This window comes from Oncorhynchus masou, chromosome 14, assembly GCF_036934945.1.
Source record: "Oncorhynchus masou masou isolate Uvic2021 chromosome 14, UVic_Omas_1.1, whole genome shotgun sequence".
Lineage (NCBI taxonomy): Eukaryota > Metazoa > Chordata > Actinopteri > Salmoniformes > Salmonidae > Oncorhynchus > Oncorhynchus masou.
In genome coordinates, this window is record NC_088225.1 from 14688921 (window position 1) to 14707983 (window position 19063).

General features: G+C 45.0%; 1 protein-coding gene across 1 annotated transcript in view; it reads left to right on the forward strand.

Annotated features, from left to right (window-relative positions):
- The window catches only part of LOC135554347 (alpha-1,6-mannosylglycoprotein 6-beta-N-acetylglucosaminyltransferase B-like), a 94558-nt gene that overhangs the window by 23545 nt on the left and 51950 nt on the right, over positions 1-19063 (forward strand). The window contains exons 3-7 of the mRNA XM_064986611.1: positions 9051-9198; positions 11706-11815; positions 15314-15387; positions 15769-15936; positions 16988-17152. Coding sequence (XP_064842683.1) covers positions 9051-9198; positions 11706-11815; positions 15314-15387; positions 15769-15936; positions 16988-17152 — 665 coding nt within the window. The remainder of the gene's footprint in view (positions 1-9050; positions 9199-11705; positions 11816-15313; positions 15388-15768; positions 15937-16987; positions 17153-19063) is intronic.

Genomic DNA, 19063 nt, shown 5'->3' on the forward strand with positions numbered 1-19063 from the left:
ATAGGCTAGTCGCTGGAGCAATACATAGAGGTAGCTGATGAACAATAGATTGCGAACATATATCAAATAATTTTTAAAATGTACTGCGTGGGAGGGGTGTTAGTTTCCATAATGATGATTTATGGGCGAGACGTGTGAGAAACGTCGTTATTGGGAAGCTACGTTCCAGTTCCACCTAGACTCATAGCCCAGGGGCAGTGTTTAGACTCCAATCGGCAGGAAGAGCCTCCCTGGAACTTGGCACCTGCTTTATAGCCTCGACTCTGGTTGAGAGACCGTCTCTGTAAGCCTATTGTTGAATTATTTCAATCCCTAGCATTACTGTAAGGCGAGCATATGCTGTATTTCAGCATTCTATAACAGTTATTACCAGGAAAATAAGTGAGATGTTCTTTTGAAGTGTTTCTGTACATTACAGATCTCTCTCTCTCTCCTTTGAGTCATGATTTTCCCAAACTGGTCCAGTCTGGGGATTTCATTTAAATGGATGTACAGTTGAAGTCGGAAGTTTACATACACTTAGGTTGGAGTCATTACTCGTTTTTCAACCACTCCACAAATTTCTTGTTAACAAACTATAGTTTTGGCAAGTCGGTTAGGACATATACTTTGTGCATGACACAAGTAATTTTACCAACAATTGCTTACAGACAGATGATTTCATTAAAAATTCACTGTATCACAATTCCAGTGGGTCAGAAGTTGACATACACTAAGTTGACTGTGCCTTTTAAACAGCTTGGAAAAGTCCAGAAAATGATGTCATGGCTTTAGAAGCTTCTGATAGGCTAATTGACATCATTTGAGTCAATTGGAGGTGCACCTGTGGATGTATTTCACGGCCTACCTTCAAACTCAGTGCCTCTTTACTTGACATCAAGGGACAATCAAAAGAAATCAGCCAAGACCTCCACAATTTTGGTTCATCCTTGGGAGCAAATTCCAAACGCTTGAAGGTACCACGTTCATCTGTACAAACAATAGTACGCAAGTATAAACACCGTGGGACAACGCAGCCATCATACCGCTCACGAAGGACACGCGTTCTGTCTCCTAGAGATGAACGTACTTTAGTACGAAAAGTGCAAATCAATCCCAGAACAACAGCAAAGAACCTTGTGAAGATGCTGGAGGAAACAGGTACAAAGTATCTATATCTACACTAAAATGAGTCCTTTATTTACATAACCTGAAAGGCCACTCAGCAAGGAAGAAGCCACTGCTCCAAAACCGCCATTAAAAAGCCAGACTACGGTTTGCAACTGCACATGGGGACAAAAATCATACTTTATGGAGAAATGTCCTCTGGTCGGATGAAACAAAAATAGAACTGTTTGGCCATAATGACCAATGTTATGTTTTGGAGGGAAAAGGGGGAGGCTTGCAAAATGAAAAACATCATCCTAACCATGAAGCACGGGGGTGGCAGCATCATGTTGTGGGGGTGCTTTGCTGCAGGAGGGACTGGTGCACTTCACAAAATAGATGGCATCATGAGGTAGTAAAATTATGTGGATATATTGAAGCAACATCTCAAGACACCAGTCAGGAAGTTAAATCTTGGTCGCAAGTGGGTCTTCCAAATGGACAAAGACCCCAAGCATACTTTCAAAGTTGTAACAAAATGGTTTAAGGACAACAAAGTCAAGGTATTGGAGTGGCCATCACAAAGCCATGACCTCAATCCTATAGAAAATGTGTGGGCAGAACTGAAAAAGCGTGTGCGAGCAAGGAGGCCTACAAACCTGACTCAGTCACACCAGCTCTGTCAGGAGGAATGGGCCAAAATTCATCCAACTTATTGCGGGAAGCTTGTGGAAGGCTACCCGAAACGTTTGATCCAAGTTAAACAATTTAAAGGCAATGCTACCAAATACCAATTGAATGTATGTAAACTTCTGACCCACCGGGAATGTGATGAAATAAATAAAAGCTGAAATAAATCATTCTCTCTACTATAATTCTGACATTTCACATTGTTAAAATAAAGTTGTGATCCTAACTGACCTAAGACAGGGTATTTTTACTCGGATTAAACGTCAGGAATTGCGAAAATGTTTAAATGCATTTGGCTAAGGTGTATGTTAACTTCCGACTTCAACTGTATGAACATCCCCTGCTGTCAGCCTTCGTGAATGAAGAGAAGCCTGTCTAGCCTGTTTTATTTGTTCACTCTAGACAGGTATGGAAGATGGAACCATGACAGGAAAACATTTTAGATAAAAGCGTGTCTGTATATTTACACACATGTCACAGGGGCACACTTGTACACACACACACACACACACACACACACACACCGTGAATCTCCAGTGCAGGAAGATCAATTCCATTCTAATCAGTTTCTCCCCTGATTAAGTACTTACTCCTGAGTTTGTTTTGTTGTGTGGTTTAATTTAAAACTGTTTCTTTTTTTCTGACAAAGGTGACTTTCTCTTAGACGGTGACAAATGAAGTCTGACAGTGAAAGCAAGTGAGTTTGCACACAATGCATTTTTAAGAGCCTAATACGCTTGATGAATGACCACATAAAGGTTAAGCTCTATTTCATTCACACCACAGTCACAGCATTTTGGGGCTGTTGTCGATTAGTGTCAGTGTTCTTAACGACTCAGACTGTCAGACATACAGTGCCTTGTGAAAGTATTCGGCCCCCTTGAACTTTGCGACCTTTTGCCACATTTCAGGCTTCAAACATAAAGATATAAAACTGTATTTTTTTGTGAAGAATCAACAACAAGTGGGACACAATCATGAAGTGGAACGACATTTATTGGATATTTCAAACTTTTTTAACAAATCAAAAACTGAAAAATTGGGCGTGCAAAATTATTCAGCCCCTTTACTTTCAGTGCAGCAAACTCTCTCCAGAAGTTCAAATCTGGCCTTTATGGAAGAGTGGCAAGAAGGAAGCCATTTCTTAAAGATATCCATAAAAAGTGTTGTTTAAAGTTTGCCACAAGCCACCTGGGAGACACACCAAACATGTGGAAGAAGGTGCTCTGGTCAGATGAAACCAAAATTGAACTTTTTGGCAACAATGCAAAACGTTATGTTTGGCATAAAAGCAACACAGCTCATCACCCTGAACACATCATACCCACTTTCAAACATGGTGGTGGCAGCATCATGGTTTGGGCCTGCTTTTCTTCAGCAGGGACAGGGAAGATGGTTAAAATTGATGGGAAGATGGATGGAGCCAAATACAGGACCATTCTGGAAGGAAACCTGATGGAGTCTGCAAAAGACCTGAAACTGGGACGGAGATTTGTCTTCCAACAAGACAATGATCCAAAACATAAAGCAAACTCTACAATGGAATGGTTCAAAAATAAACATATCCAGGTGTTAGAATGGCCAAGTCAAAGTCCAGACCTGAATCCAATCAGAATCTGTGGAAAGAACTGAAAACTGCTGTTCACAAATGCTCTCCATCCAACCTCACTGAGCTCGAGCTGTTTTGCAAGGAGGAATGGGAAAAAATTTCAGTCTCTCGATGTGCAAAACTGATCGAGACATACCCCAAGCGACTTATAGCTGTAATCGCAGCAAAAGGTGGCGCTACAAAGTATTAACTTAAGGGGGCTGAATAATTTTGCACGCCCAATTTTTCAGTTTTTGATTTGTTAAAAAATTTGAAATATCCAATAAATGTCGTTCCACTTCATGATTGTGTCCCACTTGTTGTTGATTCTTCACAAAAAAATACAGTTTTATATCTTTATGTTTGAAGCCTGAAATGTGGCAAAAGGTCGCAAAGTTCAAGGGGGCCGAATACTTTCGCAAGGCACTGTAGGTAAGGATAAGGCTATTATTCATTTTTGCATCTAGACTTTTGGTACAATGACCTAAAAAAGGAACACTCCACTTTTACCAGCTTGTTAACCAGAAGCTGGACTATTCTCATTTAACTGCTGAGCTGGTTATATTGATTCAACATTCTGTTTGACTTGGGTGTGCTCTTTAGTTAATACATTCTCCATTGTGGAGTTCGAGCAGAGTAATTAGGTAAACATAAGGGAGAGCATGACTGTGACATGTGAGTGTGGTGTGGTGGAGAACTGAGTTGACCCTGGTCTAATAGCTATGGGCTCTTTCATTGACCAGGTGAGGGCTAACGGCATCATTCTGGTTCCCTTGCTCTCTCTGGGTCATGGGTAATTGGAGCCGAGAGAGAAGGGAAAAACAAAAACGTCAGCCTAATTTGTTCCCTTCCTGTTTGTCACTGTGTTCTCTGCCTCAGTAATGAAGGTCAAATGAAGGTGTTTTTGAATTTTTCTAATCCCGTCCCCGCAGGAGGCCTTTTGCCTTTTAGTAGGCCGTCATCGTAAATACGAATTTGTTCTTGGTCACTTGCCTAGTTAAATAAAGGTTAAATAAATAAAATAGAGAAACTCCTGGATGTTGTTTTGTCAAGGTGCACCGAAAATACCTCAGGGCCTGGCTGAACTATTCATGCAACATCTGTCTGCAATGCATTGCATTTCAAATGCAATCTTGAGTGAATCTGTATTGTGACGCAGCCTTTGAAAAGGCATTAAGCTTCATTTTTTAAATGTTTTTATTTCACCTTTATTTAACCAGGTAGGCTAGTTGACAACAAGTTCTCATTTACAACTGTGACCTGGCCATGATAAAGCAAAGCAGTTTGACACATACAACAACACAGAGTTACACGTGGAATAATCAAACATACAGTAGAAAAAGTCTATATAAAGTGTGTGCAAATGAGGAAAGATAAGGGAGGTAAGGCAATAAATAGGCCATACTTGCGAAGTAATTACATTATAGCAATTAAACACTGGAGTGCTAGATTTGCAGAATGTGCAAGTAGAGATACTGGGGTGCAAAGGAGCAAAATAAATAAATAAATACAGTATGAGGATGAGGTAGTTTGATGGGCTATTTATAGATGGGTTATGTACAGGTGCTGTGTTCTGTGAGGTGCTCTGACAGCTGGTGCTTAAAGTTAGCTTCAGTGATTTTTGCAGTTCGTTCCAGTCATTGGCAGCAGAGAAATGGAAGGAAAGGCGGCCAAAGGAGGAATTGGTTTTGGGGGTGACCAGTTAAATATACCTGCTGGAGCGCGTGCAACGGGTGGGTGCTGCTATGGTGACCAGTGAGCTGAGATAAGGTGGGGCTTCACCTAGCAAAGACTTGTAGATGACCTGGAGCCAGTGGGTTTGGCGACGAGTATGAAGCGAGGGCCAACCAACGAGAGTGTACAGGTCGCAGTGGTGGGTTGTATATGGGGCTTTGGTGACAAAAAGGATGGCACTGTGATAGACTGCATCCAATTAGTTGAGTAGAGTGTCGAAGGCTATTTTGTAAATTACATTGCCGAAGTCAAGGATTGGTAGGATAGTCAGTTTTACGAGGGTATGTTTGGCAGCATGAGTGAAGGGTGCCTTGTTGAGAAATAGGAAGCTGATTCTAGATTTAATTTATTCTTCATATTGTAGAATGGATAGGCCATGGGAGTGGGGAAGCAGGAGGATTGTCCCCTAGGCTCTGTGTTGTATTTAGCCCATCGATTGATTGTTTAGTTAGATTAACTCATTTTGGATGATGCTGATATGCTGACAGTATGGATCAGAGGCAATGGTGCTTGTACTTCCAACATGTCTGATTTAATTGGCAGTTCTCTTTGTCAATATATCAGTTAACCACACAACAGATCTCTATCACCTGTCTGGCTGTCTGCCTGCCTGCCCGCCTGCCTGCCCGCCTGCCTGCCCGCCTGCCTGCCCGCCTGCCCGCCCGCCTGCCCGCCTGCCCGCCCGCCTGCCCGCCTGCCCGCCTGCTTGCCTGCCCGCTCGCTCGCTCATATAATTCACATCACTATCTCACTCATCAGCATAGCCCAGGGCAACTCCAGTCCTCGGGGGCCTGATTGGTGTCACACTTTTGCCCCAGCTAACACACCTGACTCCAATAATCATCTGATCATGATATTCAGTTAAAAATGCAATTAGTTTAAATCAGTTGTGTTTGCTAGGGATGGGGGAAAACTGTGACACCAATCAGGCCCCGGAGAACCGGTATTTATAGGGTAGTGCCTGTTATATTACCTCATCAGTATAGCCGGTATTTATAGGGTAGTGCCTGTAACATTACCTCATCAGTATAGCCGGTATTTATAGGGTAGTGCCTGTAACATTACCTCATCAGCATAGCTTCAGGTCTCCTCCTCCTTTACTATTAGCAAGCGTGTGGAATGTCATTCACCTATTACAGTGGGGCAAAAAAGTATTTAGTCAGCCACCAATTGTGCAAGTTCTCCCACTTAAAAAGATGAGGCCTGTAATTTTCATCATAGGTACACTTCAACTATGACAGACAAAATGAGAAAAAAAATCCAGAAAATCACATTGTAGGATTTTTAGTGAATTTATTTGCAAATTATGATGGAAAATAAGTATTTGGTCAATAACAAAAGTTTATATACCCTTTGTTGGCAATGACAGAGGTCAAACTTTTTCTGTAAGTCTTCACAAGTTTTTCACACACTGTTGCTGGTATTTTGACCCATTCCTCCATGCAGATCTCCTCTAGAGCAGTGATGTTTTGGGGCTGTTGCTGGGCAACACGGACTTTCAACTCCCTCCAAAGATTTTCTATGGGGTTGAGATCTGGAGACTGGCTAGGCCACTCCAGGACCTTGAAATGCTTCTTACGAAGCCACTCCTTCGTTGCCCGGACGGTGTGTTTGGGATCATTGTCATGCTGAAAGACCCAGCCATGTTTCATCTTCAATGCCCTTGCTGATGGAAGGAGGTTTTCACTCAAAATCTCACGATACATGGCCCCATTCATTATTTCCTTTACACGGATCAGTCGTCCTGGTCTCTTTGCAGAAAAACAGCCCCAAAGCATGATGTTTCCACCCCCATGCTTCACAGTAGGTATGGTGTTCTTTGGATGCAACTCAGCATTCTTTGTCCTCCAAACACGGCGAGTTGAGTTTTTACCAAAAAGTTATTTTGGTTTGATCTGACCATATGACATTCTCCCAATCTTCTTCTGGATCATCCAAATGCTCTCTAGCAAACTTCAGACGGGCCTGGACATGTACTGACTTAAGCAGGGGGACACGTCTGGCACTGCAGGATTTGAGTCCCTGGCGGCGTAGTGTGTTACTGATGGTAGGCTTTGTTACTTTGGTCCCAGCCCTCTGCAGGTCATTCACTAGGTCCCCCCGTGTGGTTCTGGGATTCTTGCTCACCGTTCTTGTGATCATTTTGACCCCACGGGGTGAGATCTTGCGTGGAGCCCCAGATCGAGGGAGATTATCAGTGGTCTTGTATGTCTTCCATTTCCTAATAATTGCTCCCACAGTTGATTTCTTCAAACCAAGCTGCTTACCTATTGCAGATTCAGTCTTCCCAGCCTGGTGGAGGTCTACAATGTTGTTTCTGGTGTCCTTTGACAGCTCTTTGGTCTTGGCCATAGTGGAGTTTGGAGTGTGACTGTTTGAGGTTGTGGACAGGTGTCTTTTATACTGATAACAAGTTCAAACAGGTGCCATTAATACAGGTAACGAGTACAGGACAGAGGAGCCTCTTAAAGAAGTTGTTACAGGTCTGTGAGAGCCAGAAATCTTGCTTGTTTGTAGATGACCAAATACTTATTTTCCACCATAATTTGCAAATAAATTCATTAAAAATCCTACAATGTGGTTTTCTGGATTTTTTTTCCCTCATTTTGTTTGTCATAGTTGAAGTGTACCTATGATGAAAATTACAGGCCTCTCTCATCTTTAAGTGGGAGAACTTGCACAATTGGTGGCTGACTAAATACTTTTTTGCCCCACTGTAACTTCACCCTATGATCATGGCACACTAAGGCAATTCCACCACGGTTGCGGATTAACCTATGGACTCACTCATGTAATAATTACTTTAATTAATCTCTTTCAACCAGTAGACCCCTTTCTGTGTTTGCAAACATTGCCGCACGAGTGCGATGTGCGCAAGTTGGTTGCAGAACACGGGTTTCTCAGAGAAAGCCAGCAAAAAAAAGCCTCTATTTACATGTTGGTTATGAGTGCATTTCACACTACTTTTGGATTATAATTGGATTTTAAGGCTTGTATGAATGTCCTGTTTAACATAATGTTTGTGTCATCATCGCAAATCAACTGTATTATACTTAGAAAACACTTCAACCATAACCACTACAATTGCTTAGCTTTTGCTACAGACTATATCAATGAGTGTTAGCATTCTAGCTAACAAGTGCTGCATCCAAAATAGTTATTTTGCAAAGATCACAACCAAATATAATCTTAGCGGCTGTTCAAGCAAGAATCAAAACATCATTGAAGGCATTTGAAAACCCCAAAATGTTTTTTTGTTGTTGTTCAGAAGTAATAAAAACAAATCTAGGCTCGGTTGAATAGGCGCAGATGGCGATGGCTTTCTTACTGCAGCCAAGCGTCTCGTGCATCTGTGCGTGAAGTCAGTGTGTCGTGTACTGGAAAAGGGTCTATGGGCATGAATCTCAAACCTTGCGTCTCCCACTTGCTGTTTTGCAGCAACAGTCTTCCAACGACCTCCCTACCACCACCAACTGAAGGCCCGTCATCGGATCCCCGTTCTCCCAGTGGGTGGGGGGGCTTGATGCCAACTGCCCAGCATAGGGCAACCTGTCATCAGCATCTGGCCCTGAGGAACATTCCTCTGAGACGAGGCCTACCACACACTATCCTACCTGAAAATATTCAATAAAATTCCATATTGTATTCGGTCTCTGTTGTCATTCAGTTACGCCTGTATTCTATTTAACAGTATTTTGCTCTTCTTGGATGAATTCAGAAAGTGGTTTTAATTAAAAAACAAATAAAAAACATTGAAACATTAAAAAAAGTAGCTTTTAGTCTTCAGTTTTTAACTAGTCCTCAGTTTGAGAAGTCATTAGAAATAGATGCAGTTTTTCCACATTTTGAATTGTTATTTAAGTTTACTTCCTGAATTGACAGCCTTCAAATTGAATTGACCCCAGCCCTTGTGCTCTTATCTGACCTACTGTATGTGTCTGTGTGTTGGCAGTGATGGGAGGTCCAGAGTCTCGCGGGGTGCTGAGGAAGATCAGTGATATGCTGGAGGTCATCATGAAGAGGATGGACACTTTATCCAAACTGGGCAACACCACCACAGACTCCCACAGACTGGATGAGCTCAGCTCAGCACTGGACAGGTAGGGTTCTGAGGTTTGGTAGCAGGCCTGCCATTACATAATGTATGGTGTATGCATGTATTTGTCTGCATATAAACAAATAATTGGAGAATATTTAAACTAGAATTTGTCTCGTTAGTCTCAACATTTTCCTATCTATTTGCCTTGTTATTGGGTGGACTTGGACAGTCAGACAGGGATGCTGCGCTACCAGACATGCAGAGGCTAACAACCTGGAGTTTGCTCTTCTGTCTCCATGGCAACGGACCTCTCTCATACAGGGGGTTGAGAGGCTCCCTCCTGCCGGGGTCTGACACTCTGACCATCGCTTCTGGACATCCCTGCTCCTACACTCACTGTCTCACACCAGGAAAATAATCCCTGCTCAAACTATGTCTGAGAGTTGAGCTAACTGCCAGGATTCACAGTTGTGGATGTTTGATATGGATTCTAACCACCAGAGTAGACAGTATTGTTAGAACATAAATAACTCCCACTATTCACATTATATAATGTACAGTACAGGCATCTAATTGGCTTCTTTGGGAGGTACTATAGAAATGATGAGGATTTTCTTCCTAAATGTTGCCGGAAAGAGGCCATTCATTGCTGTTTAAGTCAGCCTAACTGTAAGCGATTCTGAAAAAGGGGGAGCATTTCTAGGCTTCAGCAGTTTGCCTTTGGTAATAAAGTCTAGTCTGCTTGGTGACCTGCTCAGAATTTAGCCAAGGTGCAGTTTAACAGATACAAACAAAGACCCCAGAGCCATTCAGAGTCCACTGTTAGGTCTTTAAAAAGGAATCAGCCGTCTCTCTCTCTTTAATGCTGTATATGGTTCTCCAGGGCCAGACACCCATTGTAAATGTATTAGTGGTGTTCTATAGAGGGTGGACAGGATTCTCTGTCTGGCCACAGCAATGTTTCCTATACTGATCAGTCTGTGTTGCAGTCTGGTGCTGTGCAGAGGACCACTCTGTCTGTGTCTGGCTCTCATCTGTTCTGACATGCTGCCTCATAGGAGGGAATAGGGAGTGATGTCTAACACTTGCCCGTAGGGCAGTACATGGTCAAGTGAAGTAGTGCAGCATTTTAGACACACATACCATACCCATGCTCATACACTTACACCAAAAGCCCTGGTCTAAACCATTGCCCATTTCTTCCCCCCCAAAAAAACTCCCAACCATGAATTTAAATGCATATGTTAGATAAAGTGTAGAGTTTGAACAAAAGCCAAAGGCCAGTGTTGACCACTGTGTACAGTCAGTGTCTCATTGATATGACAGGGCTGTTAGACCCCAGCTATTGATTTGGCTCTGGTTGATACTCCCTGTTAAACAGTGTCTTCAGCTCTGCAGAGTCCATCTGTAGTACAGTAGTACTCCTTAAGACCAGCATCCTTCCTATTGGAGGGTCCTCAGCTTCCCTGACCAGGTCACAGCAGCCTTGGGAAGACCCAGTGTAGAAGTAACAGATAGAGGCTGAATGGACTGGTGATGATTCTGTCTCGGGGGCCTTGCTTAACCATGGCTATGCCCGTGAGAACGTTTAGTCCTCAGTTCTCTACAGCACACACAGGAGCACTGTTCTTTTATACTGTGGGGCCCAGGCGGCTGACTGACTGCATAGAGATTATACACAATCATCATGGCTCCATAAGGACAGCTGGAAATCTCTGTGCCTCTTTTGGACCTTTATGCTACATCAGCGAGGGCTGAGATTTCTGTCTTTATCGGAAGGGAGCCAAAGCAAGTTCAAAATGTTGCTGCCATAATGCTTCAGCTTGGAGTTCCCTGGGCACCTTCCAGTTTTCACTGCTAGTGCCTGAAATAGCCCTGAACTCACAGCTATCTCCCTCTTTTTATTGCTCTCTCCTTTTCTCTTTCTTTTTTTCTCACTCTCTCTCTTCTGATTGTTTTGCCAACACTAACATGGCAACAACAAGCCATGGCAGTCAGCTGCCATAAAAGGCATTTGCTAACAACCTAATTGCGCTCTGTTCTCTGTCTCCCAGGGACTGGCTTTAATGTGCTGAGTCACTTTTTCACCTCAACAAATAAATTGTGTCAGAGTTTAAAAGCTTTTTTATTTCACGCTCCAGCCAAGTTCCACACAATTATAATTTCCTCTACTTGTTGAAGCTCTTCTCTTTTGGGAGGAAACAGTAAGCGTATACAGTAGGAGGGTGGACTTCGATGAAAGAAGTAGCCTTCTACGTTTCTTTTTCTAGATGTTTCGAGGGAGTTTAAGGATTGAGATTAAGGATAAAGATTGAATGTGCATTCCCACTGGGCACAGACATCAATTCAACATCTATTCCACGTTGGTTCAACATAATTTCATTGAAATGACTAGGAAAAAAAACAATCCATTCAACCAGTGTGTGCCCGGTGGGTTGTCACGGGGAAAGAGATGGCAGAAATGATCAGGTCAGTAAGAAAGAGAAGACATGCCTAACACTTCATTCACCTGTGCCTGCATGTGCCCGATTGATAGTCATTTCCCTGTGTCTGTGTGTGTGTTGGCAGGATCCAGCCGATTGGTCTGGTGGAGAGGATCCAGGCTATCGCCCAGAACATGTCTGACATGGCTGTGAAGGTGGAGCAGATCCTACAGCGCAGCATGGCCACCAACAGAGGTACAAAAGACACACACACATCTGACCACTCTTCACATTTGAAAGGTAGTTGTGTATGTCTGCCACACTGTAAGACCCTATTGAACATGACAGGCAGCATTTATGACAGTACTTCAGATGAGTCTCCATTTCTGTCTTTGTGAAGAGAGCTACGCTGCAGGAGGACTCTATCTCCCTGTCTCAGCATAATTATAAATAACACTACATGATGTTCAGTGTATGCTGATGAATTCCCCTCTAGTTAAGAAGATCTGAGACTGTCAGCTTTCTTCAATTAGCTGTCCTCTGCTCAGTTCATTGTGCTCCTGTTCTGTTTGAGCAAGAGATACAGCAGGCTACTTACATGCAAAGCGAGACTAACTCCACTAGCCGACACATTAGAAAGCCAATTATAGACTTTGCATATTGTCATTATTTGCCTTGTCATTGAGTAAAGCAGACATGTCCTATTCTGTAGAGACTGTTTTTGCTACCAGAACCTAATCCCCTGGCTAATTTAGTGACACCGCTAGTGTTAGCGCTCCACACGGTGACTGCTGTAGTTATAATGGTAATCAAATAGAATGGCTGCTAATCCTTTGTCTGTGATTGCGCTCACCCAGGCTTGGCAGCACGCTGCTAGAGGAACAGCTTCTGCTCTCTTTAATTAGGCTAATTGGAGCTGGCTGCCGACGAGGGAGGAAGGCCGGGTAGAGAGGGAATGAAGGAGTGAGACTAGGGAGAGAGAGAATGAAGGAGTGAGACTAGGGAGAGAGGGAATGAAGGAGTGAGACTGGGGAGAGAGGGAATGAAGGAGTGAGACTGGGGAGAGAGGGAATGAAGGAGTGAGACTGGGGAGAGGGAATGAAGGAGTGAGACTGGGGAGAGAGGGAATGAAGGAGTGAGACTGGGGAGAGAGGGAATGAAGGAGTGAGACTGGGGAGAGAGGGAATGAAGGAGTGAGACTAGGGAATGAAGGAGTGCAACTAGGGAGAGAGGGAATGAAGGAGTGAGACTGGGGAGAGGGGAATGAAGGAGTGAGACTGGGGAGAGGGAATGAAGGAAGACTGGGGAGAGAGGGAATGAAGGAGTGAGACTGGGGAGAGAGGGAATGAAGGAGTGAGACTGGGGAGAGGGAATGAAGGAGTGAGACTGGGGAGAGAGGGAATGAAGGAGTGAGACTAGGGAGAGAGGGAATGAAGGAGTGAGACTAGGGAGAGAGGGAATGAAGGAGTGAGACTGGGAATGAGGAGTGCAACTAGGGAGAGAGGGAATGAAGGAGTGAGACTGGGGAGAGAGGGAATGAAGGAGTGAGACTGGGGAGAGAGGGAATGAAGGAGTGAGACTAGGGAGAGAGGGAATGAAGGAGTGAGACTAGGGAATGAAGGAGTGCAACTAGGGAGAGAGGGAATGAAGGAGTGAGACTGGGGAGAGAGGGAATGAAGGAGTGAGACTGGGGAGAGGGGAATGAAGGAGTGAGACTGGGGAGAGAGGGAATGAAGGAGTGAGACTAGGGAGAGAGGGAATGAAGGAGTGAGATTGGGGAGAGAGGGAATGAAGGAGTGAGACTAGGGAGAGAGGGAATGAAGGAGTGAGATTGGGGAGAGAGGGAATGAAAGAGTGAGACTGGGGAGAGAGGGAATGAAGGAGTGAGACTAGGGAGAGAGGGAATGAAGGAGTGAGACTAGGGAGAGAGGGAATGAAGGAGTGAGACTAGGGAGAGAGGGAATGAAGGAGTGAGACTAGGGAGAGAGGGAATGAAGGAGTGAGACTAGGGAGAGAGGGAATGAAGGAGTGAGACTAGGGAGAGAGGGAATGAAGGAGTGAGACTAGGGAGAGAGGGAATGAAGGAGTGAGACTAGGGAGAGAGGGAATGAAGGAGTGAGACTAGGGAGAGAGGGAATGAAGGAGTGAGACTAGGGAATGAAGGAGTGCAACTAGGGAGAGAGGGAATGAAGGAGTGAGACTAGGGAGAGAGGGAATGAAGGAGTGAGACTAGGGAGAGAGGGAATGAAGGAGTGAGACTAGGGAGAGAGGGAATGAAGGAGTGAGACTAGGGAGAGAGGAACGTGGGGGAAAGAGGGGATTTTATTAATCAAGCCCACACAGTGTTGTCTATCCACTGTTCTCAGTAGGCATCAGATATCAGCAAGGGAAGCCAGGCTTTCAGAAGTGGCTGATAATTAACCCAACAGCCTGTCTAACGCTCTGTTCAATCCCCATGGCCACTAGACTTAACTAACCCAACAGTCTGTCTAACGCTCTGTTCTATCCCCATGGCCACTAGAGTTAACTGACCCAACAGTCTGTCTAACACTCTGTTCTATCCCCATGGCCTGTCTAACACTCTGTTCTATCCCCATAGCCACTAGACTTAACTAACCCAACAGTCTGTCTAACGCTCTGTTCTATCCCCATGGCCACTAGAGTTAACTGACCCAACAGTCTGTCTAACACTCTGTTCTATCCCCATGGCCTGTCTAACACTCTGTTCTATCCCCATAGCCACTAGACTTAACTAACCCAACAGCCTGTCTAACACTCTGTTCTATCCCCATAGCCACTAGACTTAACTAACCCAACAGTCTGTCAAACGCTCTGTTCTATCCCCATGGCCTGTCTAACACTCTGTTCTATCCCCATGGCCACTAGAGTTAACTAACCCAACAGTCTGTCTAACACTCTGTTCTATCCCCATGGCCACTAGAGTTAACTAACCCAACAGTCTGTCTAACGCTCTGTTCTATCCCCATGGCCAGTAGAGTTAACTAACCCAACAGTCTAACACACTGTTCTATCCCCATGGCCAGTAGAGTTAACTAACCCAACAACCTGTCTCACGCTCTGTTCTATCCCCATGGCCACTAGAGTTAACTAACCCAACAGTCTGGCTAACACTCTGTTCTATCCCCATGGCCTGTCTAACACTCTGTTCTATCTCCATGGCCAGTAGCGTTAACTAACCCAACAGTCTGTCTAACACTCTGTTCTATCCCCATGGCCAGTAGAGTTAACTAACCCAACAGTCTGTCTAACACTCTGTTCTATCCCCATGGCCAGTAGAGTTAACTAACCCAACAGTCTGTCTAACGCTCTGTTCTATCCCCATGGTCACTAGAGTTAACTAACCCAACAGTCTGGCTAACACTCTGTTCTATGCCCAAGGCTAGTAGAGTTAACGAACCCAACAGCCTGTCTAACACTCTGTTCTATCCCCATGGCCACTAGAGTTAACTAACCCAACAGTCTAACACTCTGTTCTATCCCCATGGCCAGTAGAGTTAACTAACCCAACAGTCTAACACTCTGTTCTATCCCCATGGCCAGGAGAGTTCTGCTCTAATACAAGAGACTAGTGCTAAAGCCAAGATATGCTCCCTTTTAGGTATGACCTGGTTTCTGCCCCAACTGCTCCACACTATCCTCATAGGGCTGAATAGCAAAGTTATGAGAAGGTATTTTAAGGATTCTGCCCATAGGGAGGTGTTTGTTGTTAATACATGTGTTTTTGTCCCACAGTTAAGGATGGCGCAACAGGACAGTGTGAGGTGCCCAAAGACCCTCACTACCCAGACTGCCCCAGCAAGGTGGATGTAAGTCTGCATGTCATGCAATTTCACAGTGGTTTTCCTGATCCCACAGTCACTCTGTCCTTTTGCTCTTGGACTGTTTACATTTACATTTACATTTAAGTCATTTAGCAGACGCTCTTATCCAGAGCGTTTATTACCCTGCAACTCCAGCTTTACGATCAGCTTCAATCAACCCTGCCTTGTTTCACAAGGATCAATGTCTGGTGCTGTGTTCAGATCAATGAAAGGACCTTGACCAAGTCCAAGTCAGATTTCATGGGTTCCTTAGCTATAATACATTAATTTCTACACTGACATTTGACCCCCTTTGACCTCCTTTCATACATAGAGATACTGTATATATTTATCATTAGTTGAGTCTGCCTTGACCTTTTCCCTCAGTGGATGCGTGCCCGCTGGACCTCAGACCCCTGCTATGCCTTCTATGGGGTGGACGGCTCCGACTGCTCCTTCCTCATCTACCTGAGTGAGGTGGAGTGGTTCTGCCCCCCTCTGACCTGGAGGAACCAGACCACCACACCCACGCACAAACCTTTCCCCAAGAGACAGGTGGGATAGCTGGGTTGGCATGGGCTGTTTACAGGGCTGCTGTAGTGTGTATGTGTGTGTGTGTACAGAGTTTGTGTCTATGATACTAGTCTTTGTATTTCATCTCCGCTCTAATTTCCCTGTATCCGACTGGCACACAGTCTCCTGGGAGGGGAGTGTGGATATACAGTCACTCACAGAGTCTATTCTCCCTCTGCATTGAATCATGGCTGTTGCTGTTTTTCTTGTGAGTGCAGCATTCCAGTTATTTCTGGGTCCACCAGGGCCAGGTGTTCTAGTTCGTTGCTGCTCCCCGGAGCGCTGTACACTACACACCAATGGGTCGGCTGCTCATTTCAATTATCTGTGCAGCTTAATCATGGATTCTAATTACCTGCCTGGATCCAGCTGGACTAATCCTGTGACTTCTCTCCGGTGTTCCTCTGCGTTCACAGAGGCACCTACAAGTTGCTTTCCAAACAATAATTAACTTGTTGTGCGAAAGTAATGCATCTCATATTGATTTTGTATGTGTGCATAAGCAAGAGAATGTGTGTGGAAGGAAAGAGGGAGTGTGTGTCCCCAGTGTGTGTGTGTGGGTGTGTGTGTGAGAGAGAGAGAGAGACGGAGAGGTTTGTGTGACTGTCTATGTGCCATTTATAAGTCCTCTGTGCTCCCTTATGCAGTTACAATATTGATTAGCACTTGGCTGCTCAGATTGCACTGTGATCCAGCGATTAAAAAGGACTGGGAAACATGCGGAGTGAAATGAAGGCAGCCTGTTTATGAGCATGAGGCAGGAGTCCCTCAGGCAACACTATCTGAGAGCCTTGCCTTCAGGGGGAATGGGTATGACAGGGAGAGCTGTACTCATATAACACCCATCTCCACTCAACTCCAAGTAGGGCTGGTGGTTACCATGTGGCTGTTTTGTACAGGTTTGGGGAGGTGTTAAATGTATTAATTAAGTGTTTAATGTATTGGACTTATATATCTTTTTTCTAGGTGCTCAAAGTGATTAACATAGTAAGGGGAGGGAAAAAATGTAGATGTTCCTTTTCCTGTCCTCCAGGCGGCATTCCGGTCAGACATCGGGGCCCTCCTGGAGCAGGTGGGTACGGGGAAGGAGTCTCTGAGTTTCATGAAGAGAAGGATGCGCAGGCTGGCTGCACAGTGGGCCTCGGCTGCACGCAGGCTAGATGACCGTCTGAGGAGTCAATGGAGGGAGCAGAAGAGGGTGAGTGTGTGGTGACTGTGGAGGGAGAGAGAGTTTCTGTGTGTCTGCTATGAGTCGAAAGGTTGACAGTTCACTCATATCTCTTCCCATGACAGTGCAGGCCAGTAATATGCTGTGCAGGTAGGTGCCCATTTTGGTTTGCTATATTTGATTCCCGAAAGAATAGGCCGAGACACTGACAAAAAGATGGAAGGTTGACAAAAGACGGATCAAGACGAGGTGGCCTTCATGAACATTACAGTGGTGACATTTTTCTCCACTAGCGATTACGGACCCATTTGCTGTGAGTGGTGTTACTGTGAATGGCTGAGAGAAGTATTTTTGTAAGGAAGAGACTGACCCGCCGTTATCAGGAGAGCAGGCCTGGGATTTATTGTCTTTAGTGCTCTTTAACCAGCCTAACATTTACAGGGACATTCTCAGAGTGGTGGAGGAGCCTGAATACAGGAACACTGCTTTACCATCACTGATGAAATGACAATGACTGTAGAATCTCCCCAAGCCTGCCCTTTGTGTCGAAAACGGTTATAAATCAACCTCAGAATAATATTGGCATGTGTGTCTGCAAATGCCTGTGCTTGTCTGCAGTGCACGAGATGGATTAAACAGTACCTGTGCTGATTTTCCTTTCACAGTGAAGTGAATAACATTACATTGACGAGCGAACCACCTCCGTCACAAGGACATGCATCGGCGACGTTGTCCCCGTAGTGAAGGGTCACGACGTTGTCCCCGTAGTGAAGGGTCACGACGTTGTCCCCGTAGTGAAGGGTCACGACGTTGTCCCCGTAGTGAAGGGTCACGACGTTGTCCCCGTAGTGAAGGGTCGCTGCTTCCCCAAACAAAAGCCCTGGATTAACACTGAGGTTGGCGCTAAGAGAAAGGATGGGGGACAAAGGATACCGCACACAGGGCTATCGCAGAGGCTACGGCTACAACCCTGAGGCTATGGCTGAGGAAAGGAACAAGTACAAGAAGTCCCGCTACGCAAAATATCAAAAGGACGATAAGTTATAAGGTGGAATAATACTATACAGGCTCCGACCTACAGTCCATTACGGATTACAAAGGAAGACGCTCTCTGTCCAACGATGCCTCTCTTCCAGACGAACTCAATGCATTTTATGCACGCTTCGACCATAACAACGTTTCATGCTTGAGGGCCCCCACCAACCCAGAGAACTGGGTTTTCTCGCTCTCCAAGGCCAACGTGAGTAAGATCTTTAATCAGGTCAACACTCTCAAGGACGTGGGGCCAGACAGTATTCAAGAGCATGTTCTCAGAGCATACGCAGATCAGCTGGCAGGCATATTCACTATCCTCGTTCCTGTTCCCAATAACTCTAAGGCTTCAGGCCATAATGACTACCGCCCTGAAGTGCTTTGAAAGACTAATTATGGCACACATCAACTCCATCATCCCAGACACCATAGATCCACCCCAATTTGCATACTGCCCCAACAGATCCAAAGACAACTTAATCTCAATTGCACTCGACACTGCCCTCACCCACCGAGATAAGAGGAATGCCTACGTGAGAATGCTGTTCACTGACTACAGCTCAGCGTTCAACATTGTCCACTAAAAGTTTGTCACCAAGCTAAGGACGCTGGGACTGAACACTTCCCTCTGCAACTGGATCCTGGACTTCCTGACGGGCCGCCCCCAGATGTTGAGGGTAGGCAACATCACCTCTGCCATGCTGACCATCAACATGGGGCCCCACACTGGTGTGTGCTTAGTCCCCTCCTGTACTACCTGTTCACCCAGGACTGCGTAGCCGTGCACTACTCCAACACAATCATCAAGTTTGCTGATGACACAACGCTGGTAGACCTGATCACTGGCGACGATGAGACAGCCTACAGGGAGGAGGTCAGTGACCTGGCAGTGTGGTGCTGGGACAACAA